The 25,211-nt window shown below is 40.2% G+C and overlaps 1 protein-coding gene across 1 annotated transcript; it reads left to right on the top strand.

Annotated features, from left to right (window-relative positions):
- The first annotated feature begins 19,081 nt into the window (after positions 1-19,081).
- On the top strand, positions 19,082-22,839 carry LOC115629562 (trichohyalin-like). The gene is made up of 3 exons (XM_030526053.1): positions 19,082-22,177; positions 22,287-22,773; positions 22,823-22,839. Exons 1-3 carry the CDS (start codon positions 19,082-19,084, stop codon positions 22,837-22,839), a joined length of 3,600 nt encoding a protein of 1,199 aa, XP_030381913.1.
- The last annotated feature ends 2,372 nt before the right edge of the window (positions 22,840-25,211 follow it).

Genomic DNA, 25,211 nt, shown 5'->3' with positions numbered 1-25,211 from the left:
TCCGATGTGGTAAATGGTCGCGCTGTGCTCGTTCAAATTGGATCAGCGGATGGGCTGCTTGGTTGATGATGGCCGTGGCAGCACTGACCACATAAGCCGCTAATGTATTGCAATGCCCAAAATTCAAAATGTGTGTGTCTAGTGTGTGGCAACAAAAAGCTTCAAAAATTGATTATCTAGCACCGATTGCAATCGAAAAAACAGTTCGGATACTGGTACATTCCAAAGCTTACGCTCCAAATATATGTAACCAGCAGAGAAGGCGTGGCAGGTCCCATGTTAAAGGTTTATATATGATCAGAATGGTACGATCTGTCTGCCAACCAAGTGTATATCAACTCGTCGCGCCTATATACACATAATTCTGTTTTTACACGGTAGGTTGGTTCCAGAAAAAGTCATGTTGTATTATCACTTACCCATGGTTCCTGTATTGGGACAATGTCCGCTTCGTCCGTTGCTAGACGAAGCAGTAAGGCCGCACTTGCTGTCTTACTACGATGCAGGTTGATTTGGAGGACCTGCGCCATTGGACCTTCCCTCGCTCTCCTCCGTGAGCGCTGCATCGGCTCTCCTCGAGGAGCTCGTGCTTGGTATCGACGGTTATCGACGTCAACGTCCATTTCGTCTTCACTGGCCGGTTCAATCGCATCACTGCTTTTGGCCAGGTTTTAGATGGCTTCACTATCGGTCTTGTAAACATTGATTTTTATATGACCGAAGTTCACCCTTCCCTCATCTTTATTTAGTTCCTCGAGGCAGTTGTTGTGCAGCAACATAACGACGTGCATTGCCCCTTTGTTTGTGGCATCGGCGCTAATGACCTTCCAGCCCTGCGAATCCAAGTTTGGGTTACATAGCTGGAGGATTTTTAGCACGTCCGCCAACGCAGTCCGTTTTCGCGGGATCCATGCGCATGCTCTGGGGGCGGGATGGGAAGTCTTTGATATCGATAACTGCCAGTTGTGCTCCCGGATGCGCCTCTCCTACCTTGTCGATGGCTATCCTGTAGAGTGAGACTGACCGCTCGTCTTCGCATGCAATCAGCTTCACATTGCCTTGAAACCACCCTACTTCAGTGCAACGAGGGGGGAGGGCCTGGATTCGTCAGGAGTACTTCAAGTGTGACCGTGGTGAGAGCTGCCTGTACCCATCTTCACTGGTGTTTTGGGATCCTGCCATCCTCATTGTTGCGCTCTATGATCCCAGTGACCTTTCGCCACCTCCGCAAATGCTTTTGTCGATGTCTTCCCAGTCTTCTGCTTTTTCGACCCTGCATTAGGGTCCTCCTCCATCGAAAGCAGTCGTTTGGACGGTTGGTTAGCCTCGTAGTTGAGTGCGAAATTGGGCAGCACTCGTCTTGCCCATTCTATATCTTCACGGAAGTTCGCTAAAGTTTCCTCCGATGCCTGTCCTGTGTCCGCTGACTCATCGGCATGACGTCGGGGTATGCGGGCCGCCGTACGTCGCTCACTATATCCGATCTTCATCGGATGTGGTCGTGGTTGGTTGGCCAGTCTGTTCTCCAACGGTCTCCCCTCCAGTCTCATCTCGCCGGTCCGTCAGCTGACATAGGCTTGCTGACTGCCGTGGTACTGGGAAGAGTCCTTGGGTGGCCAGTGGAGGATGGCGGCCGCAGACTTCGGTTCCTTCCGACCTACAAGGAGATCCGGGCTGCTTCTTATTCGGTGTGGATGTTGTGTTTTTTGTTTTAAGTGTAAATTTATCCATGCTATGTCTCACGAGTGTCGGAGAAGGGGATGGACCACCCGGGCAGAGATCCGCGTACCCGGGCTAGACTAAGTAATCCGGGGGGGTCCCCCGGTACCCTGGATGCTCCCTAAACGACTGGGTTATTCGAGAGGGCCCCCAGCCAGGCTGATCTTCGGCACGGGTCGCATGACACCTTGATCCAGCCCTCACCCCTAGCCATGGTCAGATGTCATTACCAAACAACGCAACTATTGAGGAGCTGGGCTGTATGGTCATGGTACCTGATCTTAGCTGGACACAGTCGACCGACAACGCTCGGGACTCTTGTAGCGCCATTACCAGTCGGCACCCTCTTGGAGGGATCAGCTTGGGGGTTTTTGCCAACCGGGAGAGTCCTTACAGTGCCATAGAAAGAATTGGTACAACAACGCTTATTTTTGAATCTCTGTAGCGGGGAAAAGGCTGCCATCTGGGCCTTTAAGTGTCGGCGTGGAATGAATTTAACGTTGTACTGGTTTGTAATTAATTATTGTTATTATTATTATTTCTTTTTTTTTGTATTTCCTTAATAAATCTTGGCCAAGCTTTGGCGATGCCCCAATAAACAATGCGGAACACTCTGAATTGACACGAAAAAAAGGGGAAAAAATACGCCTAAAGTTTCGTCTCCGTCGTGCCCATTTGCGCGTTTGCCAATTTGGCAAGGATGCCGCCAAAGCCGCCATCGGGGACTTTGATTACAAAGTTTACACGTCAGCCAATGAAATGAAACCGCCAGGAGTGCTAATGAAACCCATGAGCGACAGGCAGTGGCGACACTTGCCCGAAATACAAAGCGAAAGTTTGCTAATCAATGTGGTTAGCTGGGTTATGCGTCAATATCAATATACAAGTAGTACATCGGCAACGGCAACGGCAATGGGAACAGCAACAACAAAGTTGTAAACGAGCATATAAATAACTGAGCTATCCCGGCCCAGCACGGCCAGCAGCAAACGTCAATGGAATATCAATTTTAAAGCAGAGTGGTGGCAGGCGCTACATGTGCGAATTCGAATGCGAATGAGAATGAATAAATGAAAGGATAGTCATAGATACAGACAGCTTCGGTTACCAAGCTGTTGTACGAGTATGTTTATGTACGGACATGCTGGGGTCTATGGCAAGGATGCGCAATAAGTCGACGCTAAGTCGCATCAAAACTAAAATTGAGATGCAAGCCGAAGCAGAAGGCGGTGAACAAAAGATGTGGCACATCGACTTGCGCTAGTTTGAAGCAAGCAGGAGTTGCACAGTAGTTCAGAATTGTTTGTCGTGCCACACTGTGTGTCAAAGAACTCCATAATTGCTATTTTACTCTTTAGCATTCTAATGGTAGTCATAACCACCATTAATTTCCTTAAATTGTCATGCATTGGTGCGCTTCGGGGCAGAGTCGAAGGTTTTCCAGAAATTAGTTCTACAGCTTCTTGGGAAATATGTACATACTTACATATGTACTATATGTACCTTCTTTTTTAAATCAGTATCATTTCCGCCGTACTAATTGCTCGTCGTTGGCAGTTTTAGAAATAACGAGTTCTTCGTTTTTAGTTCAGTTCAGTTTTATATGGATATTACGAGCTCTTCTTTTTTGGCGTTCAATTTTATTTAACGTTTTGAATCGGTGATTTAGCATTATTGGCAACATTTGCAAATTATCCGAGAGTAAATAAGCATTCAGAATTCCAGATTGCACTGGTTAATAAAGTCGTGGATTCCTTTGTAACACAGTGTCTAACAATTACATTTAATATTAAATATTCCGAGTTAAATACAAGGATCGAAAATGAAAGAAAAAGAAAGATTATCGCAAGTGATATTCGATTGCTTTTTATTTATTTAATTTCTTTAATTCTTAAAAAGAAAACACTATTTCGAAGCGCCTAAACCTAAATACATTTGTATATATGCATATACTTTTTAAAATGAGGAGAAGCTATCGAACAGCAGCTATTTGATGCAGTCCTGAAGCTATGAGATAAATTTGAAAACGCCTCCTCATGTATCGGATTAAAAGCACAATACCCCTTTCAATAATTTAAAATACATAATTAAATGTTGGTCGTTTAATGTACGCAAGAGTACTTTTTTAGTTTGGTAAAATATTGGAGAAATTGGAAATCAAAAACTGTAAATGTGTGTATGTGGATTTTACGGAAATGGCCAAAAGAATAATTTAATTTAGCGAGGTCGCAACAGCGCTTCAAAGAGCATTTGTCAATTTTATTTGGGCGTATAAGAGCTGGTAACAAGAAAAATAGCATGATTTATTGCCTAGATCGATGAAGCGAATAAGAAAGGAAGAGGTCTCGCGCGTCTTCATTATTTTGTGCAGAACACGTGATGAAGCGATGATTAGATGCTGCAGGAATACAAAATGTAATCGTTTGTAAAACGGACCTCATATACAACTACTTCAATTTGAAGGTCTTCTGTAATGAGATATTAATAATTAATGAGAATCAGATTTTAATTATTGACTCGATTCAATTAGTTCGTATCTCCTACGCATAACTCCATAAAGTGTCACTCTGCACAGACAGCACGGATTTTAAAATTGTATTAAAGGCAGTGTGGCCGTATTTCTGGGGGCTATTTATTAGAGTATTGCTATATTGTGGTTAAGTTAGCGTCGAGTCATTACTGCTGCCTATCTGCATTTGCTCGCTCCAAGCCACATTTAATTCAATGCCACATTGTAATTTGCCGCTAAGCTTCCGAGCAGGCCATGCTGGCAGCCTCGCCCACCATCCACCCATCCCCCACCCACCTCTAGACCAATCAGAAGTATTTATTATTATGGGCACGGGGCATGGGAATCCAAAGGAGGCATAACAACAAATCTCTCCGTTGCAGCGGCCGCAGAAACCGAAAACTTTCTACACAGCAGCAGCAACAACAGCAGCAACAACAACAACAGCAACTACAACAATGTAGGAGAGAAGGTAAAGGGGGGAAACGTGCAAAACAGAAAAAAGCTGATAAACGGAAATACAAAACAAGAAACGTGCACAAATCTAATTTCCAAACAACACGCGCAGCAACAAACAAAAATTGAACGAAAAACGAAACGGAGAAGATTGAGAACAGCAGTAGCAGTAGCAGTAACAGCAACAGCAGAAACAGAAGTAACATCAGCAGTAGCAGCAGCAACAGCACAGCAGCAGCAGCAGCAGTAACAAACAGCAACTACAAAGCCCGCAGATGATGACGACAACAACGGCGTAAAAATTGAAATGAAGATAGACGCGGCAGCGGCGGCGGCGGCGGCGGCGGCGGCGGCGGCAGCAGTTCTGACAACAACAACAATATGAAACTTTTCAATATCCGCATCCGCTCATGAATAATAATTTATAATGGCTGGCGCTGCTGCCGCGTCATAAAAATGACTTTACCAAAATCAACAGCAGTGGTAGCTGGCAGTGGAGCTGGAGCAGAAGCGGGAGCAGGAGCGGGAGTAGGAAAGGCAACAGGCGCGGCAAAGATGCCCAGCGATTGATTTCCAGGGCCCGTGACAGAGACTGGGACTGGTACTGGGACTGGGAGTGAACTGAAACTGGAACTGAGACGCAGCTGAGCAAAATAGCCATGGCATCCGGACTCTGTGTGTGTGTCGGTGGTTGGCTCTGCCCATTTCTCCATTTCCCCACTGCTCCATTGCCCAGACTTTGTCCTGACATGAATATTATTTAACTTGTGCAAATAAAAACTTGAACAAAAAATGGCTGACAACAACAATTTGCTTAGCTCGCTTTCTACATACATACATATAGTACATACATACATACATTATATTATATGAAGTGTGTGTGTGTGTGTGTTTGTTTGTTTGGCCAACTTTCTGCCTGTTGACAACACCATTTGGCCGCATTTGCCGCACTTCAGCCTGCTCTGGCCGTACATGGGCCTGTCACCTGCTGCTATTGCTGCTCAACGGTTGCCAGCGATCCAAGACCAAGTCGGGAAAAAATTATAAAAACAAACTTGCTGCTAAGCTTTATGTTCACAATACGCCTCGCTTTGGTTAGATACGACTATAGATGGCAGTCTGGGATGTCAGGGAAGGCAGGAACCCAAACTATGGCACCCATATACACGTACATACATATATATTTAAATGAAATTATGCACACATATCGTGGTTAGCTTCTCTTCAGGCGGCTTTAGGCAAAATAAAATATGTAGGGTCTTATACTTTGGAACCAGTTTTAACTTTTTTCTCATGCAATTTCAACCGTTTTGAGTCGAAAGATAAAATTTCTGATATGCATGCCACGTTTAAAGAGCTCTGTTTGCTTGGTTCTTTGACTTTGAACTTGGCATTAATAGAAAAATGTATATTTAATAATTTTACTACTACTTATGGTCTTATAAATGAATATTCAATTAAATGTTATTAAACTGAATTTAACCTAATTTTTTGGAACACAAAGTGTATAACAATATCTAAACGTGATGTTTAGATGTTTCTGTTACAAAATATTAAAATTAGAGCAGCACTCTGTCTTAATTTTTTTTTGTAAGTTCCAAAATATATTTATCAATATAGCATTCGATCATAAGAAGATAGATAAATGCATTTCCAAAAAGCCAGTCTTTATTTCAATACTTTTCGAAAAATCGGTGCAGCCAATCAACAGCTTAATAATAGTTGTAATAATAGAGTATTGTTCCGACATCATATCTTGGTGCCGTAGCCACTATATGGACGGCCGTCTTCGGTGATGATTCAAAAATTAGGAACTTATTAAGCTTGACCACAGTAATTAACTAGACAGAGATTAAGTTTCATTTAATATCTATTAACGCATCAACTAAATGAACTTTTCATCATCTGCAACCTGGGGGGATATATCTATGTATATAGACTTGGAGCAGACCACCAGCAAAAGCTATATGGAATTATCGAGAATTATTAGGACTCCAAACAGGTCAATTATATGGAAATACTTGTTCTTATTACTGAAAAAGTCGAAAAGGTCTTAATAAGTCTCTCAAAGTACACCGAATTGTCTCATTAGAAGAAAAGGCCAGGCATACCCCATGCGTTTATAAAAGCCGACATCAGCTGGTTCAACATAGACTTCACCAACATCGTTTGTGTCTGTATCAGACCTAGATGTAACAGTTGCTTTTATAACAAAAGACTACAGCTTTACATTAACTGTTTCTTCACAAATTGTCTGGCATTTTCCAATAGAATATTACTGACACCATCAAGTGTCGGACATAGCAAGTGTCGGAAACCCCTTTAAAGCTTTAAAGCACTGATACTTCAAAGTTAAGGCAGGCGCATCGACTATTGGCGTTCCTTAGGAGGGTGACTAGGAAAGATCCACCAACTTAAACAACTAAGCTTTTTCACAAGGGTGACTAGGGTGGGAGGGTGACTAGGAAAGATCCACCAACTTAAACAACTAAGCTTTTTCACAAGCGGGTGCAAGGATCACCAGAGCGCTGACTACTAAAAAAAGGGCGATACTGCGTTCTTCATTGGGGCATGCAGCTAAGATAGCTGCAGTGTCACAGTTACATTCCACTAACAACTCCACTCATTAGCAGTGGTTGATCTGATTAAGGTTGATTATACTGCTTCAACTAGCAGGTAAATAATTACCTGTGGTAATCGAAACTCACCTTCTAAAGTTCAATTTCCACACAAAACACGAATGCCGAAATAAAATCAATTAATTTGAGCACGTCTGAGTCACCACATGTTAAGCAGGCGAGTTTTCCCTTCACAACAATCCCTCAAACAATTAACAAATGCTCTATTTAAGTTTTAATAAATGTTCCTCAGTGCAATACGATTATCGCTTTGGCGTTTAAAAGGAATGGGAATTGGAATTAACAAAGTAAAGTGAATTCTGTGTGCTTACGAGTAATTAAGAAGTAATTACATTTTTAGAAAAAGGCAAACGAACCCGAAAAGCGCTGGGTTTCGATTTTCGGTAAATACGAGAAGAGCATTTACGATTTAATCCGCACAGCGAAACGTATGAAGGCTAACTAATTGCTACTATACTTGTGAAAAAGGCTAATAAAGTGTAAATGAAAAACAGGAGTGCCATTTACCATTTGAAATGCAAGCACATTTAAGAATAACATGAATCTGCCTTCAAAATCCGTGTGATGCTTAAATGCCTGACTGCGAATTGAGTTAGATAGGGAAATATGAATATGATAATTTCATTTTCATTTTTCCATTCCATGCAAACAACTCTGACTTGCAACTTGCATTTTACTTGCGTTTCGGTATCTCTCTTATTAACTTGATGTTGAAGCATTGGGAATAACAACTGCAGCAAAGAAAAGTGGATTATAAAGAAGACTTAAATCCTTTAATATTGATAAGTTATTCCGCTAGTTATTTCTATTTCTATTTATACAGAACAGATCAAAGAAAGGTGTGGGATTTAGGCATAGTCTTCTTAATCGATCACAAATCGTTCACTTTCAATTCGCCACAATAATAATCGGTCCGTGGGTTCCTGTTTACAGATTTTCTAACTGCAACAAATTTACATTAAGCAATCCTGTCTTTTATGAAAATTAAGGTTCGTCGTGGCCAAACTTTAGTTGTGTATTTGAATTCATTCATTTCCATACTTCCCATATTACTCCTTGAACTAAACCTGCAAAATAATCGATGTTGACAGCACCGAGCTTTTTCGATATTTTTTTATTTTCTCAAAAATAAAAGCGATTAATCGCATACTAAGCAAAATTAAATTTTATTTTTATATTTTCGATTAGTCAATGTGCTAATTCAAGTGTGAATTTGACTATTATTTTAATCGATTCTCCAAAAACAAATAGAAATGTTGAACATCGATTAAATGGATTCTTTTTACTGCCCTACTTGCATCAACATCTGCAACCAAATTTGTACATATACCCTGTGAAAACATACTATACATATGTATATCCATTTTTTATTTCTGTACCCTGCGCTAATGCACATACATATGTAATACACAGCCATGTCCATCCGTCCGTCTGTATGAACGCAAGAATCTCAGAAAGAGCAGCAATTTTGATGAACATCAATACTATTTAATTCAAAATTTAAAAAAATTGTCTGAACATTTTTTTGTGGAAGTGGGTTCCGGGTATTTAAGAGGTGGGTCCGCCCAACTCTTCACATCGGTTTAAAAGCTTCGTTCTCGATTGATAGCTTATCTAGTTCTGGTACGCAATATTTTAATAAGTTTCTGATGGTTTCCTAACATTAATATATGCAGTGCGTCGAAGCAACTTTATATGTATTTCTGAAAGGTTCTAAGTAATTTTCAAAATGCTCGTAAATTGAAAAATTGTCTTATTCATATCTTATTCATACTCACATGTGCCTGCCTGATTAGCTAAAAGCACGTTTAAATTATATACTCATCGTTGCTGGCACCAAACAAGCAATTTTCCCTAAGCCCAATTACTTGTAGATGGTTTCTACTTAAAACCAATTGACGGGCGCCTGATTCATTCCTAAAAGAATGCCTATAGATGGCCATTGAAAAATGATTGTGGCTACCTAGGCAATTGAGTTGATGGTGGGAATTACTCAAGTGAAACTGCTATTGATATCTACATACATACGTAAATATATACATACATACATACTATAAGTATGTATAGTATAAGTATTTCCCTATCCGGCTGAGCAGCTGAAGCTCCTTCAAATTGCCTTTTTGCTATGCCAGCCAATTTTGTTGGATTTTTATGCAAATGATAATGACAAAACTTTAGCACCCAACAACAGTAGCGGCAGCAGCAGCAGCAACAGCAAAAGCAACAACAATAACAGCAAAACACAAAGTGCCGCACATGCCGTTCAAAACTCAAAGGCCAACAGCTCTCAAATTCTGAATTGGCTGCCTACCAAACACCACACACACACCCACACACACTCACACACACGCACGCACATTAACCGCACATAAAATTCTTATTAGCGCCAAGATGGCAGAGCGCTCGATTTCAATTGATTCGTTTCAACAATTTCAAGGCGAAAAGGCGCAAAGTAAAACTTTTCCAATCAACTATACAATCCTTCTTCGGTTTTTTTTTCCTTGGCACGCCCACTTTCTTGGCTGAGATTTTGTCGCGAGGGCGCGCTAAAAACCCAATTAAACGCGCCATTAAATTATTTCTCAATTTGCATATATTTCGTATTTCGACTCAATAAAATTTCACACCTGAGCGCACGCACACCCATACGCACAAACACACACACACACACACACAACTTCAACCCTCCAACGACCGCCAGCGCGTCGGCTGCTTCCCGGAAATGTGTGCAACTTTTTTTATTTCCTTTGTTTTGTTGCTTTATTTTTATCACAAATACATACATACATATATTTTTACTTTCTGTTGCCGTTTATTCTACTTTTATTTTCCAATTTGTTGTTGATTTTGTTCTTAAACTTGTTTCCTGTTTGTGCTGTATTTTCTTTCGTTTTTTCTGTGTTATTGCAGCTCCCTGCAGTGGGAGTCCAGTGAGAATAATTTCCAAACTAAATTTGTGATGCCTTCCAATTTTACAATGCTACTACAAATATGTACATATATATCTGTGTAGATGCAACACCCGCATATTAATTTTTATTGTATTGTAATTAATGAAATGAAAAGCCGTTGAGCGGTACATCAGATGATGTTTTACGCAACGACATGCCTAAACGAATTCCTTCAGGCGCCGATTATGAGAATGAATGAAAAGGGGCCTTCTGGCAATAGCGAATACAAATATTTTCCAATATAAATAATTACTCGTAAATATAATTTTCAATGAAAGTACCAATTAATTAATTATTCAATAAATGAAAAAATTTTCATTATTACTCTACATCTCGAAAATTGAGTAGCAGTTTTGATATGTTGTTTTGCATTAAGATTACCAGGTGGTGGTTGAATTGATTCGATCCTTTCTACTAAAAGAGAGCCTTTTATTTTCTTTCCATACTGGCTTTTCTCTAAGCCCGCAGACTGGGCTTGATATGCTGCACAACTCTCGCGAATTACTTGAAATCTAAAGCATTCAGAACGCTGAAAATAAAACACTTTCTATAAATTCATGTTTTCATTGAAACAGCTGTAAACGGAAATATTCTCCCCAAACAAAAGAGAATTAATATCAAATAATTCATAAGTTACAACCTTTCGCAAAACAGCAGATTGTTTTAAAACTAAGTTTTTTACTAGGCATATACTATACGGCCGCCAAGAAAGTAAATTCGTCACTCGTTAGTCGTTCCACTGAAATGTTTTCGAAAATACGAGTTGCTGTTTATTGACTTGACGCATTGTAACTAATCGACAATATCGATTAATGAATATTGTTCAAATTTCCAATATTCGTAAGCACAAAAGCCCATTTAGTGTACGACGACTGCGTGCACATCCCAGGTGCTACGTATTTCTATAATCTGAACAAAAAAACAGCATTTTCATTTTCATGGATAAGAAAAGTATTGAAGATATCAGTATCAGAAAACGAGTAGAGAAAAAACCCAATTTTAAGGAATTTGTAGAACTGTTATTCAGTTTTTTAAATGAGTATATTTATTCGTATTAATTTACTAGTCAAGCAAATAAAAAACATCTGTGCATACGATAACATCATGATCTCCTAATTTTATTTTGAATATAAATGATTTAAAAGAGTATTAGTTATATAATTTTAGTTTTCCGATAATTTAATGTTGCGCCAAATCGATCACGTGTGGTTGAAAAATCAGAGCAGATATGAAATATTGGTATTCAATCTACCTTAAATTGTTGACTGGCTGAGTTTCTTTTATGAAGTCTTGTGTGAGATTTGAAAGGTTTGGATTCTATCTACTTATGGAAATGTAATTGTAATAATAGCATGGGGCATTCTTCTTAGTAATTATCATCTCCCCCCTTTAACATACTTATACCGAAGCTTAAAAAGCGATCAGGCTTTGCTTTCGAATAGCCCGAATTAAGAGGCGTGAATATAATGAAGTCTAAGCATATATGAATACATATATTGCGATTCTTCTTGAACTCATTAATTTGCGGGATTTGCAATTTTATTTGATTTACTGGATATTATTATATATTTCGAGAGAATTTAATTTATAGTCGACACGAAGATCAAATCAGCATAGAGAATTGCTATAGCAGGAGTATTTATCGGCAGAAGAGATGCAGCAAAATAGTGCCTGTAACTTTAAGATATCAGTAAACTTTAGTCGCGGCAGTTACAAATTAGCGACGTCCAGTAATGTTTCTTAAATAATTTCAGTTAAGTTGTCTTATTCAATAAGGAAAAACAATACATTTGAAATTCAATATGCACTTATCGGCGTCTGGTAGGAGTTGGGCAAAATTATCATTCACCTTATCATAGTCCACATGACGATTGTTGTGCGATACATTCTAACAAAAGTTATAGAAAAGCTTAATTTTAGAGTTGAACAGTTAAATATTGGACAGGCTTAATAAGTAGATCAATAGGGCGATATCGGTATAAAGATACAAATTAAATAACATACGATATGATATTCAATGCGATATCGGACAAGTATTCCAATCCAAGAAATTGATGAATTATTTCTCTTATTTTATCTTTTTATAAATTGATATACTCGTATTACCAATTATCAATATCGGAATTTTCTTTGGGATATATTGGCGTTCTTGTCGATGTCAATTACACAGCAGTCACAAGTATTGCCGAGACTTGTTTCTTTTATTATGTTGTCACCAGGTGACTTTAACCCTTTTGGTCACCGTTACAAAGAGCAGATATCAAGAAATGGCTCATCTATAGTAGAGAAGCACATGGTTCATTGCTTAATGCGGTAATAGCAAATCTGAACAGGGAAAGTACATAGAAGCTTGGTATTCGCAATGTCGGTCAAACTGACGGAAATAACTTTTGAAATGTTGGGCAAATTGCAGTGACAGATTTTGAGAACGAGTCGCCGATCGTTTCATCGTATGACTCGAACATTGATGAGCCCTCACCAACTGATTTAAGTAATGATTTGGATAAAACAAGAAGCCTGGCAATGCTAATTGAAGCAGTCAAGCAGATAACGCTGTGGAAAGGACACGACCTCTGAAGCGCTGTCCAAAATCAGAAATCAACAGAGCCATAATATATGCGAACCATCCACAGCGACTTTGCTAAAACAGTACTAAAATAAAGCATCCCCAAAGAAGGAGTTACTGCAGAAATGAATTAACGTTAAGCTGCGTAAATTTATTGGACACAAGATAATAATAATACTAGGACGGCGCTGCGTGGACTTGAAGCTGTGGAATGAGTACCTTTAAGTTTTTGGTATTGACCGGAGATATGTGGTATATGAATTGGTTGCGTTCCGCAAGGTCTGGACTAAAGAATCAAACGAGCATAAGAAAAACGTGCGACAACATTTGTTGTAAAATGAGTTTTAAATGTACAAACCGCAGTAATTTTAAATATGTATGTTTAACATGTATTTAAAATACACATGCCATCGTGTGTTTGTATGTAAATGTATGCTTAAATTTAAACAAATCCAATTCTTATATGTACACTCTGTACCAACTCCTATAAAAAGAGTATTGAATAAACAAAACGATAGTCCTCGTAGTGGGCGCAGCTGCGCAAGCGCGCATATCTCGATCCCTTCTGATTTGGGGCCCACTATCTGGGCCCTTTCCAGACACGATATGACCACTGGTTCGCAGATGATACTGGGCAGAATCAAGCGGCTATATGAAGCAACAACAACCTGCACGACTTCGAAATGAGCAAGCAATTGCGCCAATGTGACTTACGCATTGCACAAGAAACTATATCCTGGCGTCTTTTTGCAGGACCAGTTTGAGCAACTCAACAACTACAAGTAATGCACATGTGAGGTCGGAAAATACGTATGTAGTATATCCTGCGTCATAGCGACCCTTAGAGACAGAGTCAACAATACAAGCTGGCTCCTAGCCAGCAAAAAGGTCTTACTTAGCTGCCCCTTCCTGGAGATGTGGAATCGAATTCTGCCAGCCAAAACATTACTCTTATTGCCTGGTGCATGAGAACTGCAAATACATACATACATATGTATATGCCTATATACATAGTAGTATAGTACGCAGTACAGGTGTATATACATATTTCCCCGCTTCCCCATAACTTCCGTAATTCATTGAACTTTTTGTTCAGACTGTTCTGGCTTATATGTCTATATGTTAAGTTTCATCGTGATATGTTAACTGTTAGGTAAGTTACATAAGCTCTGTCAGCAGCTGTTGTTTTTGTTGCTGGTTTGGCCCAACTCTGTACTGCCAAGGTATTCACACACAGCCACGCATAGAGGAACATAGACATAATGTTCATAATGCACGAGAATATAATTTATTTTCGAGCTTTTATTAAAATTTTGTTTATTGTTTGTTTTACAATTTTGTTAATTTTATAAAATATATGTAATTATTCTACACATACCTATGTATGTATGTATGTACAGGGTATTTCAAAGTATTATCCACGGCTTCGGTACTTGTATAACCGCTTTCATCAAGAACAATGCGAAAGCTTTTGCGAATTTCTTTCACTCTGAGACTGAATCGCAATGACGAGTATTTACATATGCACATATGTATGTATGTATGTATGTACGTATCTGAGTTTCTATAGAATCGGATGTTTTGTATAACCCGTGCGGGTAAGTGACTCGCTATCTTCGACGATGTTCATGTCTTTAATTTTGCAGTGCGTTTCGGCGCATCGCCCACTCCCAACTATTTATTTTATTTACATACCATACAAAAGCATCTTTGCTTTTTTCATTCATGCAATTACTTTTAAATTGTACCGGCGTTTTTGGCGCCTCCTTGTTGTTTTTATTGCTCTTTGGCCTTTGCTCCGAGTGCCTGCTCTTTGTTATACTTCAAGGATTATTGGCATGGGCGTATGTGTGGGGGAGCAGACTGACGGTCGGACGTAGAGACAGGTGGGGAGGGCGAAATGTCTGGCGTGTCTGCTGCTCTTCGCTTTCGCACTGCCTTTTCCTTGTTGTGCGTTGGCACTTGTTTGTTGTATTGTATTGTTTTAAAAATAAAATTGATAAGGTGTTTGTTTTTATGGCCGCTCAGCAGCCGCATCTTTGTTGCTGAAGCGAGGACAAGTGGCACGTGGCATGGAGAGTACTTGGTGGCAAGTGCTCTTTAAACGCCGCCAAAAAGAACGCCATTTTAAATTTGTTTCGCCTTTTTATTAATCTCTTCAAATGCGCAGCTCTGCCTACTTCAGCATCCTCGCATCCTCTCCACTGCCAATACCACGCTACGCCAGACCACCCCTACACATACCCATCAAGCATTGTCCACGGCCATGGAATTGTGCAATGCACGCACATTCGTGGGCATAAAAATAAATAAATAAAATACAAAATACGGAAAGAAAAAACGTCTACATGAGGCGCATATTTAATTTGCCATCCTCAAACCGGAACCCAACCCCCGAACCCACAATCACGGGCAAATAACGAAAGGATTTCCATTCCTTGCTTCGCAATGGCTTTTATTTCATTTTATTTTGTTGTTTTTTCTTAAAATTTTATTTTTTTATAAATGTTCACACACACATTCACGCACGCATCTACTTTATTTTTATTCCTTTTCATTATTAATCGCATGTTTACACACCAAAATGGCAAAGTGTGTGTAGTATGTATGTATGTATGTATGTGTGTACGTGTATGTATGTGTGTGAGGGTGTTTGTGTGCGTGTTACAGCTGCCTGACTGCCACATTCTTGAAATTTTCAAGCACGCTAGGAAGCTTTGGGGCGTGGCCGGGGGTTGCTCAGAGCCCCAACGGCATTGCAAAACTTTTGACGATAATGAAGTGCTTTTCGAGGCGATCATAAATCACATTAATTGCGCGCTAGTCGCTCGCTAGGTGGCGCTCTAGCCCCCGTGTTAAATATGCTCCTGGCAGTTAAAGTCTATGGCCCAAAATGGTCGACGTTCCCGGCAATGAAGCCCAGTCATTAACACGCTCACGAGCCACACACACAAACATACAAACGTACGCACAGATGTGGCAAATCGTAAGCATTGCAAATGAAATCAGCCACAACAACAAAAGCAAGCCAGCCAAAGGATAGCAAAAACGCTAAGAGCGCTTGGCATCAAAGTTTAATTAAAAATTTGCTTTCACAAAGTTGTTAAAATGTAATTTAAAATTGACTTAAAAACAAGCAGCAACACAAATTGAACGCAAAAAATACCAAATAGGAAAAACGAAAGAAAAAACCATACAAAAGGGATAGAGGGAATTGCAACGGGCGACAAATGTCAGCGACAAGCTGAGCGCCCTCAGCCAGCCGCAAAATCTGCGGGCAACAAGCGGACCGAAGCACTACACACACATACAGATACAGATACACACACACACACACACACTTACATAGATGACATGTATTGTCATGTGCCACGCCCACGCGCCGAGCTGATAAAGTTCAAAAGTGAATGCTTTTTAGTTACACAAATTGCCAAACAAACAAAATCGCAAACACAAAAAAAAAAAACAAACACACACACATCAGCCAACACATAGACACATGCAACCACTGCAACCAAAACTAGATGCCACCGCATACAAACAAACAAACTTCCCCCGCCAATGAAGCAACCATCCACCCAACCAGTCAACCCGCCAGCCCGCCAACCGAGCAAACGAGCGACCTGCCCACACGGCACGGTTAAAACTAAATGCTCCTCCGTACCGCTCTTCCCCGCCCTGGCACTGAAAAATAGCCATAGAGACACACACGAAAAACGTTTGCAACAACACCAACAAAATAATAATAAAATAAATAGAAATAGAAATAAAAAGCGAGATCGTGTAAGTGTGCAAAAATATAACTGCTTTTAGTTTCCGTTTCCGCTTTAATGTATCGCGCAGTGGTCGCCATGGTCGACTGCTGAACATTTTTTTGCACTCACATATACATACATACTTGTATCTATGTATGTATGTATGTTTGCACATAAGTAGTTCTTTAGGAGGTCTGATTAAGGAATCATCACGGCAGCCATATTGTTCTTGCAGAAGAAGATATAACCTGTACACTGCAGGAAACAATCTAACTTCGACTAACTAAATAGTAAGCACTTCTAAAATGTCCGATCGTTCCCATAGCAACAAAATTGCAAATTTCAAGCATATGTTGTAACATCGACAATAGTTAGCCCCTAACAAATTTAGTTTGGTTCAGATAGACTCAAAAACAGACCAGTTATTGCAAAAAATACTAACTCACAGGATTCGTTGCGTTCCATTTTGAAAAAATATCTAGTTGTACGAATATTGGACAGCATTTCAGTCTAATAATTTTTGAGCAAAGAGTAGTTGGTGTAGTAACAATAAAACTAGCTGTTAATTATTTATTTTTTTTTTTAAAATGGCAAAAATAATATATTTAAATATATTATGTTCTTTTTGATATTTTGATAATCCATTCGATGTACTGTTGGGCTATTTATTTATTTATTGATTTATTTGAGATATTTTGTAGTACAAGTACATAATTATACTTATTACTTAATTCTTTATTTAAAATTAAACACTCTTGAGTTAAAAATAACTAAAAATATAGTTATAGTTTTAGAAACTTCACAAAAAATTAGTAAATCGTTCCTAAGTATGTTCAAAATGGTTACACAGAATAGTTAATAATAAAAACATTATAAGGGGATCAGAAATTTTTCCTCAGCTAGAGAGTCTTAAATTGTAACCGTGTGTGGTAAAGGCTGTATTTGAAATCTGTTGAAAGTGCATCTGTTTTTGGTCATTCGTGGGCTTCTTATTTATCCTGGAAATAACTACACGAGGATTTTTGTAGTGAGCATTGGGATGGTGCAGTGTATGCGCGGAAAATAAAATCCGCTTGAAAGTCCGGGTCAATTATATGGATATCTGAACTGTTAGTGGGTGGGCGCTGCATGTTCGCGCATTTGCTGATGCGGCTACTGATGCACAGCTTATTGTTGTTGCTGTTGTTACTGGTATTGCTACTGCTACTGCTACTGCTGCCATTTGCTTTGGCCGCAACATTTTTGCTATTTGAGCACGACATTTGACCCTGCGGCCAACTCCAACTCCAACTCCCGCCCCTGCAACTCATCCGAATCACGCTTCGCGCCTCCTTGCCACACATACAGACACACACACACATATGCACATAGGTATTTACAGACATACATATTTTTAATGTTATTTGTTTGGCATTTTAGATTTGGGTCTTCTGCGCACGGGTATATATGTAAATATACATACATGCATGCGCGTATGTATGTGTGTGCGATGTATGCCGGGGAGGGATGGGGTGGGTTGGTGTGGGGAGGGGAGGGAAGGGAAATGCAAACTAACCTCACAGCAAACCAAATGTAATACCGACATTAGTTTAATTGCGTTAGCCTTTGTTTTGGAGCAAAAAATATTAGAGGGATCATGAGGTAGAAGCACATACCCACACAAACATGCAGATTGAGAGCCGCACAAACACACACGGCTGCAATGGTAACGGAAGTGTAGAGCGAACCGGAACCACATTTCATAATCGCATACAAGTGTGTGTGTGTTTATGTTTACGAGTGTGTTGCAGTTGTTACTAAATTTGTTTGTTGGTTCAGCTAAGTAGTTTTCACACTCTTACCAAAGGGCTATTTGGGGAATGTTTGGCTTGCTGCTGCATTTGAAACACAAACTAGTACCTACATACATACATACATACATAAGTATGTGTGAGTGTGCAGATACCAATCTGGAAGAATTCCATTACATACACGTTATAGTTAAAAGAATACTTAGGCCATCTACCCCAGGACCTTCCGATGTCATTCAAACTCGCTATTGTATGTATTTGTTGAAATCAATGTAAAATTTGCAAAATCTAGCAACAAGCTGCTGTTGCGGCCTTTCATGTCGCTATTTAGTGTTATAATAATAATAATAATAATAATAATAATAATTTAAATAAATTCCAAAATACCTTTTGAATTAAAACTTCATACTTCACGGTTTTGTCTGCTTCTTCAAAATTTCATTGAAAAATGTTAAACATCGATGAAATCGATTTCCAACCACGAAGTTTCAATTCTATCGCGTGTCAGCCTGACACACAACTTTTTTTTCTTCTGATATGACATTGCAATTCATGCTTAAAGTCTGCCAACTTGCAGGCACCCATTTTTGTCGGTGACAGAACTGTCAACTTAATTATTTTAATTTGAGTCTATGACAGATACATTTTTCACTTCAGTCATTTGTGAAAATCTATGCAAGGCAGCGATTGCAAAAAATGGCCAAAGAAAGTCAAATGGAAAAACCAAAACCGTTCAATAAAGAGAAGAAGCACAAGCAGAAGTGTAAGAAGCACCAGCACAAGCCCAAGCATGTGATCAAGGAACTGGGAAATAACCTTAATAGCCAAGTGCCAGATCACGAGAAACAAAGTGTAAGGGTGGCGATTAGAAAGGATGGTAAGCTGAAGCAACATATTGAGCGCGACGAGCTGCAGGGTCAGCAAAAAACCTGCGAGCTAGAAGGTTTGCAGAATATCCAACAGAAAAAGTCCAAGGGGTTAGAGCTCGCGCGAAAAATGCAAAAGCTCGAGCGCCAGCAAAAAGGCAAAAGCCAGGATAAGGCACGCTCGCAGGAAGAGTGCGAACAAAGCAGCGGATATATAGAACAACAGCAAATAGATGAGACGAACGAGTGCCAGCAACGAGCCAGGGCTCAAGAGCAGAAGGATAAAGGGGAGAAAAAGAAGCACAAGCACAAAAACAAGGGCGTAGAGCGTGATCAAAAAACCATTGAGCACAAGCATCACCAAAATGCCGAAGGCGAAGAGCTTCAACAAGGAGAGAAGGAGCAAGAGCAACAGCGGAATGACGAAGAGATCCCCCAGCAGCCAAACTGTAAAAAGTTCAAAGCACAGGAGTCGGAATTCGAGCAGATATCCAAGCAGGAATTGGAGCAACGTCCCAAAGCCGACGAACCAAATTGCTTTCTAGAATCCCAGGTTGCAGAGTTGCAAGATGGAATCCAGAAGCTAAGTATTTTAGATTGCCAGCAATTGGCACACCAGATATATTACATCCCAAGTCCCACAGAGCAAAATAATATTATGCTGGACTTCGGCAACCGGCAGAAGGTCGAAATAGTTTTTCGCAAAAGGGAAATCATCGAGCCTACACGCCTGCAGAAATCCCAGGAGTTGGTCGGCGTTCACAAATCCATAGAGCGCCAGGAAAAGTCTAAGCAACAAGATTTGGAACGCCAGCAAAAATTCCCGGCGGTGCAAATGCTGCAGAACCAATACGAACTAGCCTGTCTTCAAAAAGCCCAAGAAATAGAGCCCAAAAAAACAGCCATAAAAAGTAAACCATCTGTAGATGTACAAGAGAAGCAAAAAGTACAGCCGTTTTATCAAAACCAGGAGTTGGAATGCTTACAAAGGGCCATGGAGATAGCGCGCCAACATAACGTCAAAGGTGCTCCGGCATCGGGCGTGGACGTGAAAGATGAGCTAAAATCGCAGCCACAAGCCCAGGTGGTTGAGCTACAGCAAAAATCCCATGATTTGGAGGGCCAGCAAAGGGTTATGGTTGCTGAGTGTCAGTACAAGACTCAGGAACTAGCGTGCTTGCAGCGAGCCATGGAGATAGAGCTCCAGCATAAGCCCCCGGAGGCAGAGCAGCAACCAGTGGTCTTGAAAGTTAAGCAGAAGCTACAGCAAAAAGACCCAAAGGACGAAGAGCGCCAGCAACTAGAGTGCTTGGCAAGAGCCATGGAGATAGAGCGCCAGCATAAAGTCCAATATGTGGAGCGCAAGCCAATGCTCATTAAAAAAAAAAATGATCCAGAACACAAAGAGAAGAAGGGCATACAAAACGCCCCGAAAACGCCGGTAGTGGGCATGCCAAAATCCGAAATCGTTGGGTGCAATTATAAAGCTGGGGAGATTATGTACTTACAACAACTCGAGGCCATTAACCAGCAAAATGTACAGAATTATTCGATTCAGCAGAATGCGTATCTGCGCGAATCTCAGCAGATGGCCCAACAGCGCCCACAAAGTGCTCAGGAGATAGAGCACCGGCAGCAAAGGGCCGTTGAAGTAAGCCACCAGCAAAGAGCCCAGGTAGTAGATCGCCCGCCAATGGGTATGCAGGTGCAATGCGAAGCAAAACGAAAAACGAAGAAAAATGATAAGCAAGAGCATAAAATCAAAGCATTTGAACGCCAGAAAAAGTCCCATGAGCTACAGCTAGAGCATGAGGTAGAGCGCCAGCAAAAACACCAGCAGGGAGCCCTTGAGTGGGATCGTCAGCAAAGGACTAAGCACGTAAAGTATGAGCGTAAAGCCCTAGAACTTCATCCCCAGCAAATACAGAAAGGAGAAGAGGGCTTGCAGAAAGTCAAGGGAGAAGAACGGCAGGAGCAAAAGTTATTGAAGAAAAAAACTAAAGAACTGAATCGGCAAAGGGCCAAGGAAATCAAGCGTTCTCAAAGAGGTGGGGAGATTGAGACCGAGGTTAAGGCCCAGGAACTAAAGGCCGCACAAAGAGCGACAGAAGTAGAGCTTCAGCGAAAATGTTGGGAGAAAGAACGACAGCAAAAAGCCAAAGAGCAAGAAGGCCTACGAAGTGTCGCAGAGTCTGAGCATCAGCAGCAAAACAATAATTTGCAAAAATACTCGGATCTATCTCAAAAGTTTAAGGCCATGGAGCCCAAAAACTCAGAGAGGTCTCAAAATAAGGCCATCAAATTAGAGATAAAAAAACAAGAGAAGCAAGACGTAAAAAATTATATAAAACGAGAGAAAAAGCACACAGACCAGGAGCGGAAACACAAGCCCAAGAATAAAAACCAAGCACAGGTGCCCAGTGAGGACGAAGAGTTTGACGAAAAGAGAGCTCATAGAGTCATCAATATAAGTGGGTTGAGGAACGCCCGCAAAGGATGGATTGTCAAACTCCCCAAATATGTAATCGAACGCTGGAATAAGTTGCCTTTGGGTTCTGAAGTAGGAACAGTACGAATTGTGCGACCCCCAACAAATCGAGCCGATACTTCGCCAGCCGTGCTGCTTAAAATGTCTGAGGCAGCGTTGAATGCAGACATTTTTAATCCCATACCCTCGATGCATGTCCTAGAAAATATTCCTGCTCAACAACATAATGCAGCGGTCTATGGGGAGCGCTCGAATGGTAAGTTTGGGATTCGAGCTCGTGTTGTAAACCGCCTAGACGGGCGCCCAGCCGAAGTGGATCAGGTTTATCTGGACATGAAAAAACGCGAAAGGCTTCAATTAGAAGCCAACCAACGTACGATTGGAATTCTCGATGTCCTACCACCGAGGTTTCTGCCGGTCTCAGATCATCCGGAGAACGTAAGTGATTTTTTATATTTTGTATTCCCTTATATTTATTTAAGGACTGCCCAAATCCGATTCGGATATTTTCTTAATAATCTGGCTTATTAACATTCGATATCGATAGATCGAGCACCGGAAGAAAAAGAAGGCCGCTGGGAAGCGTGTTCGCAGCAATAAGACTGTCGTCATGGACATGCTATTTGATGCCTTTGAGAAACACCAGTATTATAAGCTCAATGACCTTGTCAATTTAACCAATCAACCTGTCAATTACTTGAAGAGCATTCTCAGAGAGTACTGCACCTTCAACACCAAGGATCCGCACAAATATATGTGGGAGCTAAAGACAGAGTACAGACGCTATTTAGAAGAGGATAATGAAAAGAGCAAAAACAGAAGTAAAGCTAAGAAGGAATTACCGCAATCAATGCGCACATCCCTTCATGGGAAGACAACCAAGTCTGTATCCGAGTCTGATGATGATGGTGAATTCGAGTCAGTGGGATCCTCAAATGAGGGTGGCTCTTCCGATAAAGAGACATCCAAGCCCAACAGTCAAATACCGGACATGTGGCTAGACCCAGAAAAACTTGAAGAGGTCAAGCAGGAACGTGTGCGCCGCAAGGCAAATAGGGCCAAAGAGCGCGAATATGCTGAAAGGAAACGCAAGTTTCTGAAAGCTATGGAGGATGCTCAAGATCGCAATCGCAAGGATGTGAAGCAGAAGAAGAAGCCAGAAAAACAGACTAAGTCTAAGGGTCAGCAAATACTCGAGATGATGCGAGGACTAGAAGAGAAGAAACGCAAAGAAATGGAGGAGCGCAAGAATGTTCAGTACAAGAATTGGAGCGACGACTCCGATTAGGATGAGCCCCCAGCAAAGCAATAAACATATACACCAAACACGGTATTCAAATATTAACCATAAACATACACAATTACTCTCAACTTTTTGGTTACACAGTTGCAGACACACAGGAGCATTCTGCGGGTCAGCAAATATTGAAAATGACATGCAGAAGGAAAGACGAGGTTCCCAAGGTGTTCAGCACATGAACTGCAGCGATGATTCAGTCAAGAATGGGCACAATACGGGGTCTTCAAATATTGACACTTAACATCACACACATAGACAAAGAGAAAGGTTGACCACAACGCGACAACACTTTGACGAGATATTTATGTGTTTTCGAAATGAAGCGCTCGAGTAAAAAATAACTAACTAATAATCAAAATAAAATGAAGACAAGCCGAGGCGCAGCTCGTCCAAGAACCTCTTTCTTTGGTATAGAGTAGCGGGCCGTGTGGGCGTTCTGGGACGGCTGCGTGTGTGCCTCTTAAAATATTCATGTGCCACTGATGCTGAGAAGCGGACAACCGTTGGGCAACACAACTACTTACCATGTACCATTTTACATGTGTTTGGAACGTGTTTTAATTAGTTTTACCGTGTTCATCAACTGGCGCCCCAGCAGCGTAGACACAGACACAGGCACAGGCACAGACGCAGACGTTGTTGGGAACAAGTTGTAAATTATGACGCCACCATCTCAGCTGTCGCCCAAATAATGAACATCACAAATCAACAGCTCGTCATTAGCACAATGCCTGGACATGAGTGTATGGCGTATGGTTTATCGTATATGGTGTTTGCTGTATAGTATATCCTTTATGGAGGGAGGGTTGAGGGGATGAGGTGGAATTGGGCATATGTGTGGCGGTACGGAGTGTCTGCATAATTTTTCAGCTCACTGAAGCAGATTGTTGCCCTGGTTATGCCAACGTGTGAAACTCATACCCGCAAATAATTACGCCATCTTCTCCTGTTAGCATTAATTATCCAATGAGTTGGGAGAGACTTTGAGCGTCTCTCTGTCTGATCGTTGTTGTAAATTTAAATAGAAGCTAAAATTGTAAAACATAGTACTAAATGCATTATGGCAATTGTATCTAACGTATTTCATAAAGTTGCTCAGCAACTTAAGTACAATATTTATTGTTATTGTTGAAAGATTTTCGAATTCTTCTCGTTAAAGCAAGCAAAATTTGAAAAATATGTTCCCGTATATTAAAATATCTTGATGTACTTATTTTGTTTTGTGCAACTGATACTATTTTTAAAGAGTATCTCAAATCACTTTTTAGCTCTTTCATTTGCTTAAAATATTAGTCTAGGTAAGATACCATGTTATTTTATTTAAAAAAAGATTCAATTTTTTCTGTTACTTTTTTCTTAATTAGCCAAAAATTTTTTCTAAGCTTCTTCTCTCCACTAATTTTGTTATTGGTAGATCTATTGAGTCGGATGTGAGTCGGGGTGGAGGCGTTTATTAGATATTATTGTAATTTGACTAGATTTCTCCTACTTAGTCTTTCTTTTCTTTTAAGGTTCTTCTTATAATTTTTATGTATTGTTTTCCTATGTGAGCAGTCATTAATTGTTGACATACCTATAAATAAATAATTAGAATAAATAAATAATTACAAATATAAATAATCTTATAGCTAGAGTCTTCCAGAACTCTCTATCCACTTCAGAAAGAAGAAGAAATGAGAAACGTTTTGAATTTAAATTAATTAAATGCACATAGTTAAGCAAATAATGTATGTTAAACCACATTGTACATATGTATGTTCATCCACCTTTAATGCTTTTGTGTGCAGCAGCAACGAGTGCTGGCAGAATTTGGCTACAAAATTCACATATTTATAGTAACTCAAACTGAACAAGTACAAGTATACTATTTTTAACCGATTTCAAAAAAGAGGAGGTTATCAATTCGTCTGTATTTTTTTATTTTTTTTATTTTTATTATTTTTATTTTTTTTATTCTGTGGTTACGGGGGACTCGTTAATGCCTGTCTACCTAATTAAAACGTTGTGGCGCCAATTGTGTTAACTTACAAATATAAAATATACAAGTAGTTCAAACGTTAAGTTCGCTCCCCCTGTCTCTTTTCTACAGTACTGAGGAGAGATGCACATGTCTATCGATTCGTCTCGCCCATAGTCCAATAACATAAAGTTTGGCACACCTCCTTCTACCTG

Source organism: Scaptodrosophila lebanonensis, unplaced genomic scaffold (genome assembly GCF_003285725.1).
Source record: "Scaptodrosophila lebanonensis strain 11010-0011.00,11010-0021.00 unplaced genomic scaffold, SlebRS2 tig00000159-arrow-arrow-pilon, whole genome shotgun sequence".
In the NCBI taxonomy this organism is placed as follows: domain Eukaryota; kingdom Metazoa; phylum Arthropoda; class Insecta; order Diptera; family Drosophilidae; genus Scaptodrosophila; species Scaptodrosophila lebanonensis.
This window is presented reverse-complemented; position numbering and strand designations above follow the sequence as displayed.

Excerpts from the sequence above, each read along its gene's own strand:
- LOC115629562 (XM_030526053.1), top strand. The coding sequence starts at position 19,082 with ATGGCCAAAGAAAGTCAAATGGAAAAACCAAAACCGTTCAATAAAGAG. Across the intron at positions 22,178-22,286 it reads TCTCAGATCATCCGGAGAAC|ATCGAGCACCGGAAGAAAAA; the intron begins GTAAGTGATTTT and ends CGATATCGATAG.